This window comes from Ciona intestinalis, unplaced genomic scaffold (assembly GCF_000224145.3).
Source record: "Ciona intestinalis unplaced genomic scaffold, KH HT000134.2, whole genome shotgun sequence".
Lineage (NCBI taxonomy): Eukaryota > Metazoa > Chordata > Ascidiacea > Phlebobranchia > Cionidae > Ciona > Ciona intestinalis.
Window position 1 is genome coordinate 155,573 of NW_004190456.2, and position 20,158 is coordinate 175,730.

At 35.3% G+C, this 20,158-nt stretch overlaps 2 protein-coding genes across 2 annotated transcripts in view; one reads left to right on the top strand and one right to left on the bottom strand.

The window, feature by feature from the left end:
• Positions 1 to 2,837: 2,837 nt before the first annotated feature.
• Positions 2,838 to 13,827, top strand: LOC100177055 (sodium/potassium/calcium exchanger 1-like). Its single transcript, XM_026838978.1, has 12 exons — positions 2,838 to 2,866; positions 3,860 to 4,000; positions 4,418 to 4,541; positions 6,665 to 6,782; positions 7,602 to 7,678; positions 8,023 to 8,117; positions 10,019 to 10,061; positions 10,929 to 10,963; positions 11,039 to 11,203; positions 12,113 to 12,202; positions 12,309 to 12,475; positions 12,923 to 13,827. Exons 2-12 carry the CDS (start codon positions 3,881 to 3,883, stop codon positions 13,176 to 13,178), a joined length of 1,290 nt encoding a protein of 429 aa, XP_026694779.1. The 5' UTR covers positions 2,838 to 2,866; positions 3,860 to 3,880; the 3' UTR covers positions 13,179 to 13,827.
• Positions 13,828 to 13,897: 70 nt separating this feature from the next.
• The window catches only part of zf(c2h2)-47 (zinc finger (C2H2)-47), an 11,147-nt gene continuing 4,886 nt past the window's right edge, over positions 13,898 to 20,158 (bottom strand). Inside the window, exons 11-21 of the mRNA XM_002123743.1 lie at positions 19,352 to 19,528; positions 18,777 to 18,884; positions 18,311 to 18,493; positions 17,708 to 17,737; positions 17,348 to 17,456; positions 16,803 to 16,914; positions 16,109 to 16,320; positions 15,584 to 15,753; positions 14,985 to 15,123; positions 14,637 to 14,779; positions 13,898 to 14,147 (exon numbers count right to left, since the gene is read on the bottom strand). Of these exons, the coding sequence (XP_002123779.1) occupies positions 14,038 to 14,147; positions 14,637 to 14,779; positions 14,985 to 15,123; positions 15,584 to 15,753; positions 16,109 to 16,320; positions 16,803 to 16,914; positions 17,348 to 17,456; positions 17,708 to 17,737; positions 18,311 to 18,493; positions 18,777 to 18,884; positions 19,352 to 19,528 (1,493 nt within the window). The 3' untranslated portion in view covers positions 13,898 to 14,037. The remainder of the gene's footprint in view (positions 14,148 to 14,636; positions 14,780 to 14,984; positions 15,124 to 15,583; positions 15,754 to 16,108; positions 16,321 to 16,802; positions 16,915 to 17,347; positions 17,457 to 17,707; positions 17,738 to 18,310; positions 18,494 to 18,776; positions 18,885 to 19,351; positions 19,529 to 20,158) is intronic.

Here is a 20,158-nt window from a genome sequence, read left to right on the forward strand (position 1 = left end):
TTCAATCAAGGAGGATCGATTTTATACGAAAGATAATCCTCCGGGGGAGGGTGGGGTTATATAACAATATTATGTGACACCTTAATGCGCGAAAGTGGAAATCTACAACGGAAATTAATACGCCTCGTTGTGCATGCGTTAATGGTTGGGAAAGTCTAAATTAACAGCCATATACGGAATACTAATAAAGGAATTAATCTCGTAAGCGAATGTGCAAAGGTGCAGAACATCCCACGTAGAATAGAAAGCCACCAACAAAGAAAACTATCACCCTCAAAGTAACACACGTGGTAACTTGTAAGCGAGCACGAGGTGTATGGAACAGAACACTCGTGTTATAACGACTGTCGTTGCCCCGCCATGCGAGGATAAATAAGTTACATACGTGGTAACTCGTAAGCGGGCACGAGGTGTATGGAACAGAACACCCGTGTTATAACGACTGCCGTTGCCCCGCCATGCGAGGATAAATATTAACAAATAGAGTCTACGGTATAACGAAATTGGTGTTCTTTTTCACAACTTTTTATTTCTAGCGGTTTTGAAAGGACTGTTGTTTTGTTGTTACTTCCCTTTTTTCGTTGTTTTAATATTTTTATCTTCGCTATCGTATTCGTGGAGCTATTTATATGCGTTATGACTAATTAATACGTTGTGGTCAACTGAGCGATTTAAAAAAGGCTAAAGCGAATTTCACGCATCTTATTTTGGCGCTATCGATTTGATCTTCACTATCGTATTTAAAGAGATAAATACAAATTCGTTCTGACAGAGTTCCTTAAGAATAAAGACGTGTTATTTTAACAGGAGTAATTTCTACTTTGTTTTAGAAAAAAATGTATGATATGGTAAAAAAGCTGCTTTACCCCTTCCGATAGCAGGGCAAAACGCTAAAAAACCAACTAGTTCGTTTAAATTTGAATTTACGTTAAAACCTGGCGTACATGATAGCACTCATCGCATATACGATGTTAGTCAAATAACTTAGTATATTGCGCAATACATAAACCACAATTAAGCGCACGTGATGGTTTTATTTTAAGCATGGCGTCCTGATGATTGCTAATGCTTTTCTAGTTCCCGCCCCCACGGTCAACATGGGACGCATGTAGGGATGTGGTTGGAGATGAAATATAACCGGCGGTGAACTTGAACTATAAATCGTGACGTTTGTGAATTAAACGTATTTGCACAACGATCGTATTTACGTATAGAGATAGTCACGTAAGCGTATAGAATAGAATACGGCTGTCGTTTGTCGCTATAGTCTGCCTTTTCTTTTTACCCATTTTTAAAATTCGCTACCAAAATTGAAGTAACAAATTAAAATTGTGATAGTAGGTGGGGTAAGATGGTTTATGTTTTTAGTTTATTTTTTTGTTTTATTTAAAAGTGAACGCAAAATATTTCCAAAATTATTTAACCGTATCATTACCAACCAAAAAGAGCTTTGTTAATTGTGAAAAACGCAATAAGAAAATATTAGATTATGTGCTGACGATATCCCACATTACCCCACAGTACTTTACCACAGATATCATGTGCTAACGGTGTCCTATATTACCCCCACAGTACTACACATGCGCGTGGATGAATGCTAGCGATTCTTTTAGGTTGAATAGCATAACTAACTTCCCACCCGCAGTAAAAAGGATAATTTTCAACTACATTCGTACATAATACTTTAATATAAAAGGTCGATTGAATATTTAAGATTTGGAGTAATGCCTAAAAGCGTTCAAGGTTTTGCAGATGGAACCGCAGCTTCGCAAAGGGAATTGCGCAATTTGCATTAACGTTGATGCGAACGTTTGAAGCGGGCATGAACGACGTTAAGTGATGACGCCACTTCGTCTGACCTTAACTTTGTAACCTTTGCTATGTAACATGTGAACTAACTGTAATAGGTCGCACGGCTAAGGACCGCTAATACCCTTTTTGCATGGTCACTTTTATGCGCGTAAGTGCTCGCATATTTACTCAGAAAAACAAAGTTAACACGCATAACGTCATAAGCGTGTCATCTGCTGTAAATGGTTGGTTGTAAAGAATGCGGACCGTTATTCGCATTAACTTTTTACCATGCAAAAAGGGTATAATAGTTTAATCTTATGGATCAGGCTTTAGCACAATTTATAGTTTATACAACGTTGGTAAAGCGTTATATATTTTTGTTATTTTCTAAAAGTTTCAGTTAGAATTCATCTGGTCATATGTAAAATGGAAATTAATTCCCTCAAGTGGCTTTAAAATATAAATTTAATGCATTGTGTCTCAAATGCTTAGGGGTCAGACAATGATCTTTCTGGTTTGATGCAGACATAATTCAGTTTAATTTAAGTCACAAAGATTTATTGGTCACTGGAAGGTTAATTCTATGAAAAATTAATGCGTTACAATTGAATACAACACAACATGCTAAAACACAAATTATTAGTAAATGTTCACTATATTGTTAAAACTGTTCTTCTGGTACAAAATAAAACATAAGAAATATGTAAACAATGTTTTATCTGACATACATTTGGCTACCACTAGGAATTATTTTTAAGATACAAAAACATCAGTTTCAAAATTATGTTCCGCAATGTGGCAAAGTGGTTAGCGCGCCTGCCTGTGACCCAGAGGTAATGGGTTCAAGGTTTGTCACTGTTACCATTGTGGGCATTCTCAGGCAAGACACTTAACGACAATTGCTCTAACCCAGTGGTCACTAATGGGTTGTCTGAATTTTCAGCAATACATAGCAAAAATCAAATCAAAAAATAATTACCCACAAAGTAACATACATGGTAACTCGTAAGCTGGCACGAGGTGTTAAACCCGTGTAATAACGACTGTCAATTTCCAGCCATGCGAGAATAAAGTAAGTTACGTTTATTCATTCCGCCTGATAGCATTACTAGTGGTTGGATATTTAATATTCAAACTAATTATGAGCAATTTTAACAATTCTAGAATTAATTTCCCAAACAATCAATTATTCTACATTAGGATTAATATGAAACGAACTTAGTTTGCGACGTCATTATTTTCAATCAAAAGTTATTACAAAGAAATTAAAATGTCGGCTTCAGGTTAAATATAATTATTATAGAAAACCAACGAACTAATCTGACCTTTAAGTTAAAATAAAAAGAAGATAAATACCAAAACCCAAAACCCAAAGCTATAGAAACTATATGAACTAAACATACGAAAAGCCAGACAAACTAACTTTTGAAAGTTGAAATTAAAAAACAAAATAAACTGCAAATTGTATTTTGTACTTCATCCAGTTTCGGACAATTATTACATTGTATCTCATAAACACAAAATAAATAAACCAGAACTATAACACTTTTTCTCAGTTTAGTAATTCTTTTTTATCCGGGCCTGTAAGTTTCCCTATTGAGTGTATATTTATTATATCTAACCTATTAAACACACTTTTATAAAAAACAATTGGGTGGAGAAAGATGGGACACCTTTTCATTCTATTTTCTCGGCCCATTTGGTAGTAAACAAAGAAAATTCAAAAAATTATAAATCCTCACAACTCCCATAGAGCGTTGTTAAGTGTTTAAAACACAATCAAGACATTTGGATATTATGTGCTAAAGGTGTCCCAACTTCCCCCACAGTACTAAATATTATATTTTCCTCATATCTGAACCTCTTTACGTACATCTAATAGGACAATCTAGTTGTCTAGTGATACACTCTATATCATTCTTTACTGAGTATATTGCTTTTAAGGACTGTCATTGCCCAGCCACGAAATGATAAATACGGCACATTAAAATCCATATCTTTCCCCATGCTGTCCCGCCACATAAAAAAAAACAAGTTACATTAATTCACTTATGTTTCCCCACAGATCCAAGAAAGCATCGGCCTAATGATCATTTATGGTTTGTACGTTACATTTATGAAGTTTAACAAACCAATAGAAACCTGGGTGAAGAAAAAGATAGGAGCTTCAACACATAAGAATGAAGCAAGCAAAGTGGGACCTGAGGTTTGTGGGGTTTGTGTCCTAGTTATATTATTTACCCACACTGTCGCACAAATGTGTAAACGTTAGCTTCTAGGTTTTGAAGCTGGTTGCTACTACTATTGTGAGCGCATTTATTTTTGGGCAAGACACTGAACAGTAATTGCTCCAACCCAGCGGTCACTAATGGGTTGTCTAAATTGTTAGCCGTACATAAAAACAATCACCCACAAAGTTACCTACGTGATAACTTGTAAACGAGTACGAGGTGTATGGAACAAAACATCCATGTCATTGTCATGTTATACGAAGGACATCCAAGGTTAAATGGCTGGGATTTCAAATATAATTCAGACATACATACATAATTACTGTTAATTCTCCATTAATTCTCCATGTTATTCTCAATTAATTCTCCATTTCTTCATTATTTTTACACAGAACTCCAAGAGTGTCCTGGCTGTTATGAACTCTATCTCCCAACCAGAGGAGCAAAAAGATAAAGTTACTTTTAGCTACGGCATCGTCCAACTTATGATGCATACGTTAGACCCAGTTACAGATGGTAAGCAATTACAATTTAAAACTTGGAAATTCCGATGATTTTGCTACCAGATATTTTATCATTCTTAAAAATTATTTTTTTTAAATGTGACACCTTTTTTATTCTATTTTCCGTCCCATTTAGTAGTAAACAAAAAACATTTAAAGAATTATAATACCATATTCTTACGCCTCCCATATATCGTTGTTAATTGTTTAAAACACATTCAGGATGTTTGGATATTATGTGCTAAAGGTGTCCCATCTTCCCTCAGTCTACTATATATCTTATTGATTCAACATTTTTCTGCCATCACTAGAAAAATATTAGGGCAATAAATTTTCTTTTTTTACCAGAAAAGCAATTTCAAATATTACTACACCCCAAGCCAAACATAGCAGACAATAAGCATTGTTTGGAGACGAGAGGTTTTAATTACAAACAGTTAAATAATTCTAAAAGTCTGTTTGACATTTTGCCCACAGTTCAATTTAAGCAAGCATGCAACATTTTGTGTTCCAAGGTTCCCATCAACGTAAAGCCCATGTAAAAACATATGAACCTGTATCTAGCATCACTGATGTACTTACACAAAAGGACAAAATATAATCTATGTATATATATAAATATATAGTAGGGTGGGGGAAAATGGGACACCTTTAGCACATAATATCCAGATATCCTCATCGTGTTTTAAACAATTAACAACGGTCTATGAGACTCATGGGAACATAGTTTCATATTTCTTTAAATGTTCTTTGTTTACTACTAAATGGGACGAGAAAATAGAGTTAAAAAGTGTCCCATCTTCCCCCATCCTACTGTATAGTTAAAAAATTTCAGGAAAAAACTGTGAAATAAAAAATGGAATATATTTATAAGAGAAAAATAAATAAATATGATAAAATAAAGATTTTTAATACATTTGTTTTTAAATGAATGAATGAAACTTCATTATATATATCCTCGCATGGCAGGGGCACCGACAGTCGTTATACCACAGGTGTTCTGTTTCATACACCTCGTGCCCGCTCAGGAGTTACCACGTATGTAACTTTTATCCTCACATGGCGGGGCAACGACAGTTGTTATAACACGGGCCATACATGCCTTCAAACCATTTATACCATGGTCTTAAACTTCAACCTCTCATGTAGTGAAGTGGCGCCCACTTAAAAAGTCTAAAGGTGTAAAAAATTAATGAAGAATTGAATTAGCCCCTTTATGTTGGCAACCCTATAAGGCTGTAAAGTGTATGTCACATATAACATCACATGCTCACTTGCGCTTGTCCGATGGCATTATTGTCAAATACTTTCTAGTTTACGGATATGTCGTTGTTAGAACACAACTAACGGAAAATCAATAATCCCAATTTAATCGATAAAATCAGGAATTCCCAACATAGACGTAAGATTAAATATGTTTGCTATGGGTAGTGTTTGCTTGGAAGTTAACATATTTTTAAAACATCAAATACTGTTTCTAAAAACATCAAATAACTGGTAAAATTATAACACTTGGTGGGCGTTCATTAGTGGAAAACATTAAATACTGTTTACTGTCTTCAGCCAACATAAATCATAAATTTGGCGAGCATTTATTATTGGAACTACAGCAAAAGTGGGAACATTTTAATGCCATTTCTTTTCATTTCTTCCTATTTATTTTATTTTTTGACTTTCTTTTGCTGTTAATTTTCATCACGCTACAGTAAATAAATTTGTCATTAGTTATTGTAATCACACAGATAAAAAAAATCGGTTCCGTTACTTTTGCTCCCCTGCATAATGTAGAGATTTTTTATTTTCCTGGTATAAAAATAAAACCAATAATTTTATTTCAACTTGTTTAAAGCCAATAAGTAACTCAGGGCAACTGTACGCATGTTTTAATGCAACAAAGTACTTTAGTATTGATAGCACCAACATTTCAGATCACATATGCTGCAGTGAACATTTCATTTGATTTTGAATCAAGCAAACCCTTATGCTATGTGTAGGGTCAATAAAAGCATTAGTCTAACATATCATCTGCCATTCAGCAAGAACCTTGCCCAGCCAAACCCTTACGCAATGTTTAAGACTAAACCACTATTTTATATTAAGGGCCAAATCTAATTGAATAAATCTACTAATGTTTAGAACCAAGCAAAGAACGATCATCTCGACTTTACGCGATGGCGAGAATGAAACTTATCAGTCCAAGGATGGCTCGCACATTGAATAAAAGAGGAAGCACTGATCGTGATGTCATAAACAGGTAACAATAGGGATTCATATCAAATAATTATAACAATAATGGGTATGGTTGATTAATGTTGAATAAAAACTTTTATTGTGATTTATGAAGTCTTTGAAATATACATATACATATAGATGTAAAGTATTTTTTAACAAAAACAATACAGCATTGTATATAACACTATACTTAGTTTATACATTGTCCATTTTACTTCATCACGTTATTGAAATTGAATTCTTAATTTAAATTTATAAAACGTCATAAACAAGTAGCAATATTTTCACAGCAAACAATTATAATAATACAAAAATATGTATTGAAATGGGCCAACTCTAACCAAGGATCTCATATATAAGACAAAACTTTTTTTCTTGTTTCTTATGATAAAGTAAAGTTAAAATCATATGCAACAAAACCGTTGTTATGGACTAAAAATAGAACAACATATATTGTTTTAGGTGTCACAACAAATATAAACTAAAACTAAGTGTATTTAATATTATTATAATACTTTGTTCCATAAATAACAACTTAACCAAATAGACTTATTTAACTTAGTATTGGTAAAAATACTCTGTTTTTATTGGTATAGTAGGGTGGGGGAAGATGGGACATCTTTTCAATCTATTTTCTCCTCCAATTTGGTAGTAAACAAACGTTTAACAATTTTTTTATAAAACTTTATCCTCACGGCTACCATAGACCGTTGTTAATTGTTTAAAACACGATCAGGATATTCGGGTATTATGTGCTAAAGTGGTCACATCTCCCCCACCCTACTATAAAAACAGAACCACTGTCAAAATTAGGAGAGGTAACTTGAATAAACCAACCCAGGTACAACCAGAAAGCAAACGCCAACAGCAGCGACAAAGTTGAAGTGAAATCCACAGCGGTTATTTACGAAAACCAGGGTAAACATGGAGTATTTGTATTTAAACTATTTCACTTCGAGTGATAATGATTGAGCTATATAGAAAATAAGAGAGACTGTAAATGAACGGTGTCACTTAATTGTTTTTGTGTGGCAGGCAACAATTCAAGTTATAACAAGAGTTATTTCATACATTTCATTCCTGTTTATTATTCACCAATATACGACTATTTTTCTAAAAATCTCTCAGTTATAATTCCATTATAACATGTTAAATTCGGACACAATGAATTAAACACATAGTTAAGATTTGCTGTTGCTAGACTTCATAAAAGCTTATTATTCAAAACACACTGGTTTTACAACTTATTATTCCAAACACAGTGGTTCGTGTGGTCCCGAAACCGAACGAAACATCCCCGGAAGGCGTAGCAACGAACAATGAAGTCCCGCTTACAACAATAGGGGAGGAAGATGAGGTGAGAATGCATGGGGGAAGTTACATAACCTTGTTACTTGTGAACTTGTTTACCTTTGTCTGACGGGGCGACAACAGTCCACCTGTGGTATAAGTGTTCTGTTTCATACACCTCGTGCTTGCTTACAAGTTACCACGTATGTAACTTATTTATCCTTGCATGGCGGAGCAACAACAGTCGTTATAACATGGGTGTTCTGTTTCATACACTTTGTGCTCGCTTACGAGTTACCATGTATGTAACTAATTTATCCTCGCATGGCGGAACAACAACAGTCGTTATAACATGGATGTTCTGTTTCATACACCTCGTGCCCGCTTACGAGTTACCATGTATGAAACTAATTTATCCTCGCAAGGCGGGGCAACAACAGTCGTTATAAGGGATGTTCTGTTTCATACATTTTGTGCCCGCTTACGAGTTACCATGTATGTAACTAATTTATCCTCGCAAGGCGGAACAGCAACAGTCGTTATAACATGGATGTTCTGTTTCATACACCTCGTGCCCACTTACGAGTTACCATGTATGAAACTAATTTATCCTCGCATGGTGGGGCAACAACAGTCGTTATAACATGGATGTTCTGTTTCATACATTTTGTGCCCGCTTACGAGTTACCATGTATGAAACTAATTTATCCTCGCAAGGCGGAGCAACAACAGTCGTTATAACAGGGGTGTTCTGTTTCATACACCTCGTGCCAGCTTACGAGTTACCACGTATGTAACTTATTTATCCTCGCATGGTGGGGCAATAACAGTCGTTAAAACAGTCGTTCGTTTTATACACCTTGTGTCCTGTTATGAGCTACCATAACTTATGATCGGGAATGTAAGTTGCTCACTCATGCACCGAGTTATAATGGCAATACGCCATTCACCTTATGTGACACCAAGTCTATTAATTATTAAATAATGAATGTAAACTTATTTATTCTCGAGCGGCGGGGTAATGACAGTCGTTATAACACACGTCATGTGATTCATACGCCTTGTGTCCGCTTACGAGTTACCACGTATGTAACTTCGTGGGTGACTGTTTTCTGCATGAATGATAATTTAGACAACCTATTAGTGACAACTGGGTTGAAGCAATTAGCAGTAAGAGAATTAGCAGAGGATGCACACATACAATGACACACACACACATACACACACACACAAACACACACAATAATAATTAAAAGGACTTCCCTGTATACATATATCCTAACATGTGTAGTTACTACTGCCAGTTTGAATTTATAAATAAATAATAAACAGCAGGCCCAATCTTATTCCCTGAATGGTTATTACGAAACAGTGACATAAAACAAAACATGCCAGATTAAATATTAATAAACCAATCCAGTAATTAGGTAAATTGATTATTTACAAACATAAAACAAATTACTTTGTTTAAGTTTTGAATAGAATATTTTCGAAGTTGGTTAGTTAACTTTTAAGTTTATTATTCAAGTTTTTTGTTGTTTCTAGATACAGAAATGTCACAGGAAACATATAGGCCTACATAACAATTTATAAGCAGAGTTATAGCTAAAATAAAATTACCAGAAGATATTTATAGATTATAATACGCATGGCATCAACATTATATGTTTCAGGTTTACAACATATAACTATTTAAACTATTTAAAATGATCTTTCAATGGCTGGTCTGGTATAAAAAACATTGCATTTGTGACGTTTTGTCTGCCATTCTACGCAAAACTCTGTGATGAAGTCTTTCCAGATGTAAAAAACATCAAAATTGATGTAAAAAACATCAAAATTAATGTAAAAAACATCAAAATTAAACCAAACCACGTTTTACACCAGATGAGCCGTTAAAAGAATGTTTACATTATGCCTGGTAGCAGAAGTAACGGAACTTTAAACTACTTTCTATTTCTATTCCAGACACAAAACAACCATCCAAGCAATGGAGCGGCAGACAATAGTCGTAAGTGATGTCATAATACTTATAATGTAACAAACAATTCATTATATGATTCAGAATTCCCTGAAATTCATTTAACTTGATTCTCTATATATGGGTAAATGTGCAGAGCACACGTTGATTGTTTAAATGCCAAAGTTTTAAAAACCCCGATAAATATTTTATGGATGTCCATTCTGTTCTGTTTTAAATAGAAAAGATCTTAAAGCAACAAACTAAAAAGTTAAAAGTTTGGCACAACTTGCTTGTCAGGTTAGGGGAATTTAAAGTTAAAATCATCAAAGCTGTGCAAATAGTCTATATATTTTATATGAGTAAAAGTGTGGCACAATTTATAACGTTTAGTTTATGTTGTTTAAATTTAGATTAAGTTTTAATATGAAGGATTACAAAAGTTAAAGTAAATTTAAAACTAATAATTGAAGTTTAAAAATAAATCAAATATTTTCACTATTGATTTTACATAATATGGGGATGTATTACAACACAAGCTAAGAAGCTGAAACACAAGCTGTTACATTTTGTTGTTGTTTTAATCCTTCTTAAACTTTGCTGTAATTATAATAATGGAGGTTACCTTAAATATTTTATAAATGTCCATTTCCTTTGACTTTAAATGGGTAAAACTGTGTCGTAATTCAGGATATTTATCTACATTAAATCTACATAAATCTGACGTAAGACATCAATATACAATTAATATGTTTTGCCTTTTTTTCCAACTAACGTCTGGTCCGATTTCATTTTTTGTTGTATGAATTAATATGATCAGTTCTTTTGATCGAAGAAATGAACAAAATTTGTAATTATGTTTTATTTTGTTTAAAATCTGGATACCAAATTTAACTATGAGAATAACTATTGTTACAGGTTCTGATGTCATAGATGAAAACGGCTTTAAAATTGTAAGTCACTTCCGTTTACTCTCGTTGTTTTTGGGGCTGCTTTAAATTATTTATTCATTAAAATCGTTTAATTAGATTGCGGAGAGGAAGCACTCTGGGATTCCCCCAAACGAGGAAGTGGAAATGAGCGATATGCTTGATTTGAGTTGGCCGGAGACGAACGCGAAGCGGTGTATCTACCTCGCAATAGCTCCCATCATGTACGCGCTGTGGATAACTCTGCCTGATGTTCGAAACCCAGTAAGTGGAAGATTAATTATTAATATGTTGTAAACCATGGTGAACTATCTATGTAGTTATCGCACTATTGTTGGTAAAATTATTTCAAACCAACTTTTTAGTGCTTGTCAAACTTGTAAAAACTTTTTAAGTTCTAATTTAACTGGTTCTGTTTGTTACACATCAAATTTAAAAAAAAAGTTTTTACAACATAACGCAATAAACACATGCAAAAGTTATTGTTAATCATCCCCATTAACACCCCCTGTGTTTATGAAAGTTTGGCGCCTATTTCATTTTACCCCAATATCGCATTATACATGTTTGAGTTCCTACAGCAAAGTGTGTCATGAGTTTGAACCTTGGTTTAGCCATTACCAGTAATTTAAATGAATGAATGTAACTTGCTTTATCCTCGCATGGCCGTAAAACGAAGTTATGTGTGTCTGATAAATTGACAACCCTTTAGTGATCACTGGATTGGAACAATTGTCGTTAAGTGTCTTGCCCAAGGACACATACGCCCACAATGGTGGCAATGGCGAGCCTTGAATTCATTACCTCTGGGTTTGAGGCAGACGCTCTAACCAACCGTGCCCTGGCGTAACTGAAAGTGTTCAGCTAACTTTACCATAGATAACAATATGGAAAGGAAAAGAAACAAAACTTGTTTTGCAGAATGGCATTTAGCTATCAATACTTCTCATGCTTTTACATAGTACAATGCTTTTTTTAACACAGCCTCCCCATCCCTTACATTACTACAATATGGACATTTCCACTTACTTAACTTCATCTGTTCCCCAGAAAAGTTTCACAGGATTACCTCCCTTGCATTTATAAATGCTTGGCTCCTATTCTAACTGTACACAACCCCCCTTCCCCATGCAATACAACAATATAAACATTAAAACTTACCTTGTTCCCCAGAAACGCGAGAAATGGTTTATGTTCAGTTTCTTCGGGAGCATTTTATGGATCGCTGGTTTCTCGTATCTTATGGTGTGGTGGGCTCACCAGGTGGGGCTAGAGAGTTAATATGTGACATATTTATACAGAATCATTTGTCAAATCAAAATATGTTTGTTATTGACATCACAAAAGAATCAATGACATCACAACACAGGTTGGGGAAACCATTGGTTTCTCGGAAGCAGTGATGGGATTAACTTTCCTAGCAGCTGGTACCTCAGTACCTGATCTTATTACAAGTGTTATCGTTGCAAGGAAAGGATTGGGGGACATGGCGGTGTCAAGCTCGGTGGGAAGCAACATATTTGATGTCACTATTGGGTGAGTATAATAAGTGTAGTATATCATAATGGATGCAACTTATTTAACCTTGCACGACAGTCGTTATGACACGGGTGTTCTGTTCCATACACCTCGTGTCCGCTTACAAGTTACCACGTATGTAACTTATTTATCCTCACACTACTGGGCAAAATAAAGTTCTTATAACATAGTGTTTTATTTCTTACACCTGAGTGATATTTAATATAAATAAGGTATAATTATATTTATAATGTGAATGAATGTCACTTATATATCCTTGCATGGTAGAAATCTATGTACACTAGTTTTTCCAACAGCTAAATTGTTAATACAATGAAATATACATTAGATGTGCAAAACATAACATGGTGTAAATTGAAAATTGCCCCACCATGCAAAGATAAAGGGACACCCATATCTAAATACACAACAACCAATAAGATCTGATTAACCTTAACATTCCAGCCTTCCCTTCCCATGGTTCGTATCCTCACTTGCTCTTCATGGTGGGAGTCCCATCGCTGTCGAATCCAAAGGTTTATTTTGTTCGATTCTCCTCCTATTTGCGATGTTGCTGTTCGTTGTGATCAGCATCGCGGTGTGCAAATGGAAGATGAGCAAACGACTTGGGATCACGATGCTCCTTCTTTACGTTGTCTTCCTTGTACTCAGTCTGCTACTTGAATTTACTGTTATCCAGTGCCCGGTGACCACTGGATGATGTCATCGGTGATGTCATTTGGTGATTTCATTGATAATGTTATTGATGATGTCCTTTGGTAATACCATTGGTGATGTCATTGATGATGTTATTGATGATGTCATTAGGTGATGTCATTGATGATGTCATTTGGTGATGTCATTGACAAGAGTCTTTGATGATGTCATTGAACTGCGAGAAGTGTTGAAACATTAGTGCTCGTTATTTAAACTCACGCCACAAGATCTTTAAGGTCGTGGAAATATGTTTCACTTTAAAATCGAAATATTATTTACGACTAAATTGCGCAACAAAGTAACTTTAAATAATTCGTTAAAGCTTTTCAAAATGTCATAAAATATTTTGCGCTAATTTTTACACTTTGAAAGAACAACAACTTTTAGGAAAAGTTTATGCCTGACAGCAACAACAGTGTGTTTTAGAACATTAATCACAGACATTTGCAATAAAGAGGTTGTTACACCTCATGTGGTATTATCATGGAAGTTACCCTTGTATGGTACAGTAATTTCCCAGCTTTGTTAACCTGTCTTCACCTACACACTACTTTGACTGTGAACTCCCAACACAAACTATTTCATTCTATTATACTGTGCTTAACATTTATTGTGGTTCACGTTAACTAAAAGAAACAAATGGTAAGTTTCAACCAAAGTCTCTTTTATGAAAGTTAGGCAACCTTAGAAAGTGGTCCCATAATTTAAAAGCACTCGGTCCCGTAATCTGAAAGTGATTTTATTGAAGAACATGCAAAATAAGTTTGCAGGCACGAATTATAAATCTATAATTACAATCATGCTACAGTAGGTCTGTTATAAAGGTTAGTATTGTGTGTTGAGAGTTGGTATTATGACATCACTTAGCACATATCATCACCACCATAAGCCTGGGCAGCTTGCCACACGGAGAAAGCTTTACGCCACAACATGTGATCATGTTTCCAGATGCTTAAGTTGGTTCCACCAGAATCTGTAGCAAAATATTGTATGAATTCGAGGTTGTTTTGCGATGTTAATACATGGCGAAGGAAAATGGGTCAATCCAAGCCTAAATCCTTGAACCCATAAGATGCCTCGCTACGACCCTCACCAACTAAGAATAGAAATGGAACGGAGAGAAATCAGAATTACAAAAAGTGCCCGCAACGTATGGTGGTTTAAATGCAATGAACCCACTTGCAAGTTGTCTAGTGGAAATTTTGTGGTAATACAATTAATGTATGACTGTAAGTGCGGACAACCCATTAGTGACCACTGAATTAGAGTAATTGCCTTTAAGTATTTTGGCCAAGGACACAGACGCCCACTATGGTAGCATCATCCACCATCAAACCCTCAAGTTACAAGGCTACATGACACCACACATATTATGAATACAAGCATTATGTAACATATCTCACACAATAGTAAATAAACAATCATCCAAACTTTAACATCCGCCATGTTTGTTCCCACTTACATTTGCCATCTTTACAGAAAGGAATTTCACAACCGAACATATCTTTAACTTTGGAGTATTGGTCCTTGTTCTTACATTCCACGGTGAGTTCGCGACATTCCGGCATTTCCGACATATCAATCTCCATCATCGTGTTGCTGGCACTACAACAAAAAAATAAATATATGCAAAAAACATTAAACACAAGTTAGGGGCTTTTATGTTTTTAATTTGTTTTTAGAATGAATATAGGAATCTACCTTATTTATCCTCGCATGGCGAGCCAACGACAGTCGTTATAAAAAATGTAGTTACCTTTTAATTTCAAGTACTTGCTAAAAAATATTAAAATAGGATTTCTATGTTTACCTCCATCTGAGGAACTCTGGTGCCCACTTGTGGACCAATGTGATCCTCCATGAAATGTAGTCGCACAACCAAGCTTCTTTCATTTCTTTGCCGCAAGCATTTGGTGAGAGAGCTGGACACGATGCCATTGAAACTTCGCCTGTGGGTTATAAAGATGATAAGGAATAAAAGTTGTTTTTAAATCTGTGTAAAGAAATGAGCATAAGTATGTATCTAACCTATTCCCGCATGGCGTGGCAACGACAGTCTTTATAATATGAGCGGGCGATGGAATGTATCTTACTTTATCCTCGCGTGGACGGAAAACGACAGTCGTTACAACACGGGTGTTCATACACCTCGTGCCAGCTTATGAAATGGCTGATAATTTAGACAACCCATTAGTGACCACTGGGTTAAAGCAATTTCTGTTAAGTGCAGTGACAAGCCTTGAACACATTACCTCTGGGTTAGAGATAGGCGTGCTAACCATTTTGTCACGGCGCCGGACGGGGTGTTCTGTTTAATACACTGAACGCTCCCTTCTAAGTTACAACGAATGTAACTTTGTAGATGAACATTACCACTTCACTACACATATAAACATCAGGCCCACAAACCTTGGCACCCAGGAACTTTGTCGTTTGAAATCAAATCCACGATAATGTTACTCATCTTGATCAAATACTCGGCAAACTCTGGTTCTCGTGGCAACAGTTGTCGAATTGCGTTAAAGTTACAGCGCGTCTTCACTGCTGTGATAACTTTGCTGAAAAATTCCTCGGTGGATCTGGAATTATGGTTGATAAAGATTCTGCTGTTTTTGCTATCAGGCATAATGTAAGTCTGTTTACACTATATTGGTGTGGTTCTTGATAGGACTCGGGACTTAGGCCAGATCCGGCCCATCTTCCCAACACTCAAACTAGTGCAAGTGAGGCTAATGTAAAGCTATTACTTAAAATTGCTGTACTAGTAAAAATGATTATTCTATCCCATAAGCACTTTGTTCAACATTTTGGAAGACAGACACATGCAAACACAACTTTAGTAGAATAATAAATACTTTTTTAACTAAGAATTTTTTTTTATATTTTTTTAGCTAAATTAATTTTTAGTAAATGGGATCACTCAGTCCTACATACTTGCAGATGTCAGCATGTGTATCAGCTGTCATATGTTCCTTCATGAGCAACACAACCCAGTGATGCATATCGTCCAGCACCATGTTATCACATACAGGTTCACCAATACCAAATGGTGGTTGTACACCTCCCATGATGTCATTGAGGAAATTTCCGCTGCAGACTTTCTCGGCTTCAGCGTGGGCGGTCATGCGCATCATCTCTACTGCCATCTGGAGGATAAATATTTGTTAAAAATTAAAAACCAGAAATTTTAAAGTAGAGTGAAATTTTCTTAGTTTGAGGAAATTTGTTAAAAACGGGACAGCATCATCTCTACTGCCATCTGGAGGATGGAAACTTGATGACAATTAAAAAGAAGAAATCCTTAAGCAGAGCGGGACTTCTTTAGTGTGATGAAATTAATTAAAACAAGAGCTCATAAATAGAAGTAGAACATTTATGTGCGTGAAATTCATTAATAGTGCTTTAAAAGTGAGTTGCCAACACAGACATCTCTGATGGCTCATCGGGAGCAATAACCGAAGGTCGCCTTATTCAGTCACGAATGGGTGCAATAACGTTTAAAACAGAATTCTTAAATGAGGGTAAGGTTTTTCTGGGTTACAGCTCAATAAATACACACCATGCCAATTACTAAGTTATACATTATAATATATATAACTGAATATCCCATGCCATACGACCAACTTACTTTGATTCCTTCCCTGGCACCGGGTATGTAAGCGAACAAACTCTCACAGAAACCTCCTTGACACTTCGACATCACCTCGGCCAAGCAGTTGACGGTTGAAGCGTATCTTGATCTATGAAAATACTTGGTTACAATTGCATGGACTATTTCAACAAAGGTTAATGACTCACATATATAAGTACAACATGACTGTCCTTATTTTCAAACCTTTTGATTTAAAACTAAAACCGTTTTCACGATATGAGAAGTAACTTTCTAATCACTAAAGATGGTTTTAAATTTTTTCAAGATTTGAACACATCAGCGAGCCATGTGACCACTGGGTTGGAAACAGGCGTGCTAAATTCTGTCCCAACTTTAAACTATAAGCTTATACTTTTTGTATAAAGCTTTATTCCAAAAATTACAAGCAATTATTCTCACTCAAAATAATTATATAGATTATATAAACAAACCAAAAATCAAAGATGAGAAAAAAACTTAAAAATGGAATACTCCAGCATCGAGCAATTAATTAGGAATCTGGTTTCTCAGCTTATACATACTTGCACACAGTTGTAGATTTGTAAGGAGCTTCAATCATAAAGAGAGCAATGCAACGTGTAGCTTTCTCATAAGTTGTACGAAGTGTGCAGTTGGAGAATAATGCAAGATCTTTATTGAAGGTAATGTTAAATGTGAGGTAAATATAAAGACCTATAATAACTAAAGGGTGTAACTTTTCACTGTTTTAATGATTGACTGTATTATGCAATAAATAACATTAAGATATCATATTAACGCATTTAAATGCAAATAGCATGTATAAAATGGTATCACAATGTTTGGATACAAAGCACTATTTTAAAAACATTGTGTATAAACTCAGATATACTGGCACTTATATATATATATGGTGTACTTGCCAGTATCAACAATTGCAGGGCAGGTTTCCGCTGGAAAATAAAGATAAAGTTACAAGGTCGTTTTGTAATGCGTGTTACAGTTTCATATACAAATATATAAAGTATAAGAGACATGAGGTGTATGAATACATCATAAGGTCTGGCGTATAAGAAGACACCCATGTTATAACTTTACAGTGAGCATGAGGTGTATGAATACACCATGTGTCTGGTGTATAAGAAGACACCCATGTTATAACTCGACAGTGAGCATGAGGTGTATGAATACACCATGTGTGTCCGGTGTATAAGAAGACACCCATGTTATAACTCGACAGTGAGCATGAGGTGTATGAATACATCATGTACAGTGTATAGCATTGTAGTATAAACTACCTAACCTGCTCCATAAGAACACACATATTACATCATATATAATTTCTTTTTTCAACTAAATACAATATGTTTATAATTCTTAGGAATATTTAATGACTGTCATTTAGTTGCTACATACTCTCCTTTCGGATAAACTGTTCTTTAATTTTCTCGACCGTGATTAACGAGATAAATAAAGTTAATATTTCTAAAGCAATATTATTATTAGTAATAATATATCGTACTTACCATGGAAGATGGGAACGTTGCAAAGATCGTCTATCTCACAACATTTTGATTTATCACAAGATCGAACATCGAGATTGGATGCGTTCCTTATACCGGCCACGAACTCCGGCGTGGAACAATCAAGTTTGCAAACTTCCTTCTTCTGGCAACCAAGCAACGCTCCGTTCTTAACCTCTCCCATCTCTGTGATAGGTACAGTAAAGACAAGTTTAAAATCAAATTTCCAAAGATAATCACCCACAAAGTGAGGGAAACAGTATATCATTTAAAAACAGATATTTAGTTAAAGAGATTATATAAAATTTAATCGATTTTTTTTACCCTTTTTAAGAATTCACATTTGCATTACTTGACCCTAGGGAAGCTAATTCGAAATCTCAATATATTTTGCCCAAACAACTTGGAATGCAAACATTCACATCAATCTATAAAAGGTTTAGTTATAAACAGCTACACTAATATTTACCGTTAGCAATAGTCCCATAGTAGATGCTGCATACTTCGCCAAATTCGCATCGCTTTGGGTTAAGGTAACCATCAGTTGAGTTTGCAATCCCCTCGTAACACATTGGGCCTGAAACAATATAAAGGTTATCGGTACAATATTATATTCAGCTGTATACATGTAGCTTTAGTAAAGTCTCAGTGACCATTACGGTAACATGTTTTTGGCAATCTGTTTTCCTTTAATTATAACGCCGAGGTTCCCTCATTCAGGTATGAGGAAGAACATGGAGAACCGTTTTGGGCAGTGGTTCCTAACCTTTCCCTCACTCAACCCTTTCCAAAACACCAACCAATTCTCGTACCTCCTTCTAGAATTGCTTATATAAAGTAGACCCAACTAGCATTAATGATTCAGCATCCTCGCTCCCTTGGTTAAGAAAACCCAATCATTTAAGGATCTATTCAAACATTTCTGACAATTTGAACGGTCCATTTAGTGAGCAGCTAGTAGGCTACACTGAAAATGTGACTGAACTGACAGAAAATATGAGGGGGGCAGACAACATGACATATAATATGTTATAAACCTCTAACCTTGGAATGGGACGTTACAACCATCCTTGGTGCAACATTTGAATCCATCACATGATGTAACATTCAACTTTGATTCGTTCCTGATTGCAATAAGAGCTTCAGGTGTTGAGCAATCCCATTCTCCACATGCTCGTCTGTCAGTACAACCAGACAATGCACCGGATTCGTTCACTCCATCTGTGTGGATGATGCATTGACATAAAGATTTATGCAGCACAGATTTTTAAACAGATTGAGATTATATACTTTGGCAGCAAAGTTTAAATATCTTTTTACCCTGCTATTAGGTGTCTATACAAACAAGCAGAGCCAAAGTATATTGCATTCACCACATTAATCAATGAGGTTCCCTATGTTTGACAACTATGAGTGTAACTGTATTTTAACAATGTCAACCCAGATTTTACCCTGCTGTTAGGTGTCTATACAAACAAGCAGAGCCAAAGTATATTGCATTCACCACATTAATCAATGAGGTTCCCTATATGTTTGACAACTATGAGTGTAACTGTACTTTAACAATGTCACCCCAGATTTTTTTAAAAGACAAAGCACCAATTGCCTATATATGTTCTTAACCTGACAGTAGGTATAAGTATAGGTATAATAGGGTGGGGGAAATAGGAAACATTTTCATTCTATTTTCTCGTCCCATTTAGTAGTAAACAAAGAAAATTCATAGAATTATAAAACCATATCCTCACGACTCCCATAGATCGTTGTTAATTGTTTAAAACACGATCAGGATATTTGAATATTATGTGCTGAAAGGTGTCCCGTCTTCCCCACCCTACTATAAATACACAC

Bases quoted from the DNA above. Each gene is read 5' to 3' on its own strand.
- LOC100177055 (XM_026838978.1), top strand. From the start codon at position 3,881: ATGATCATTTATGGTTTGTACGTTACATTTATGAAGTTTAACAAACCA. The intron at 11,204-12,112 runs GTAAGTGGAAGA...CTTGTTCCCCAG, and splicing joins TGCCTGATGTTCGAAACCCA to AAACGCGAGAAATGGTTTAT. The intron at 12,203-12,308 runs GTGGGGCTAGAG...ATCACAACACAG, and splicing joins TGGTGTGGTGGGCTCACCAG to GTTGGGGAAACCATTGGTTT.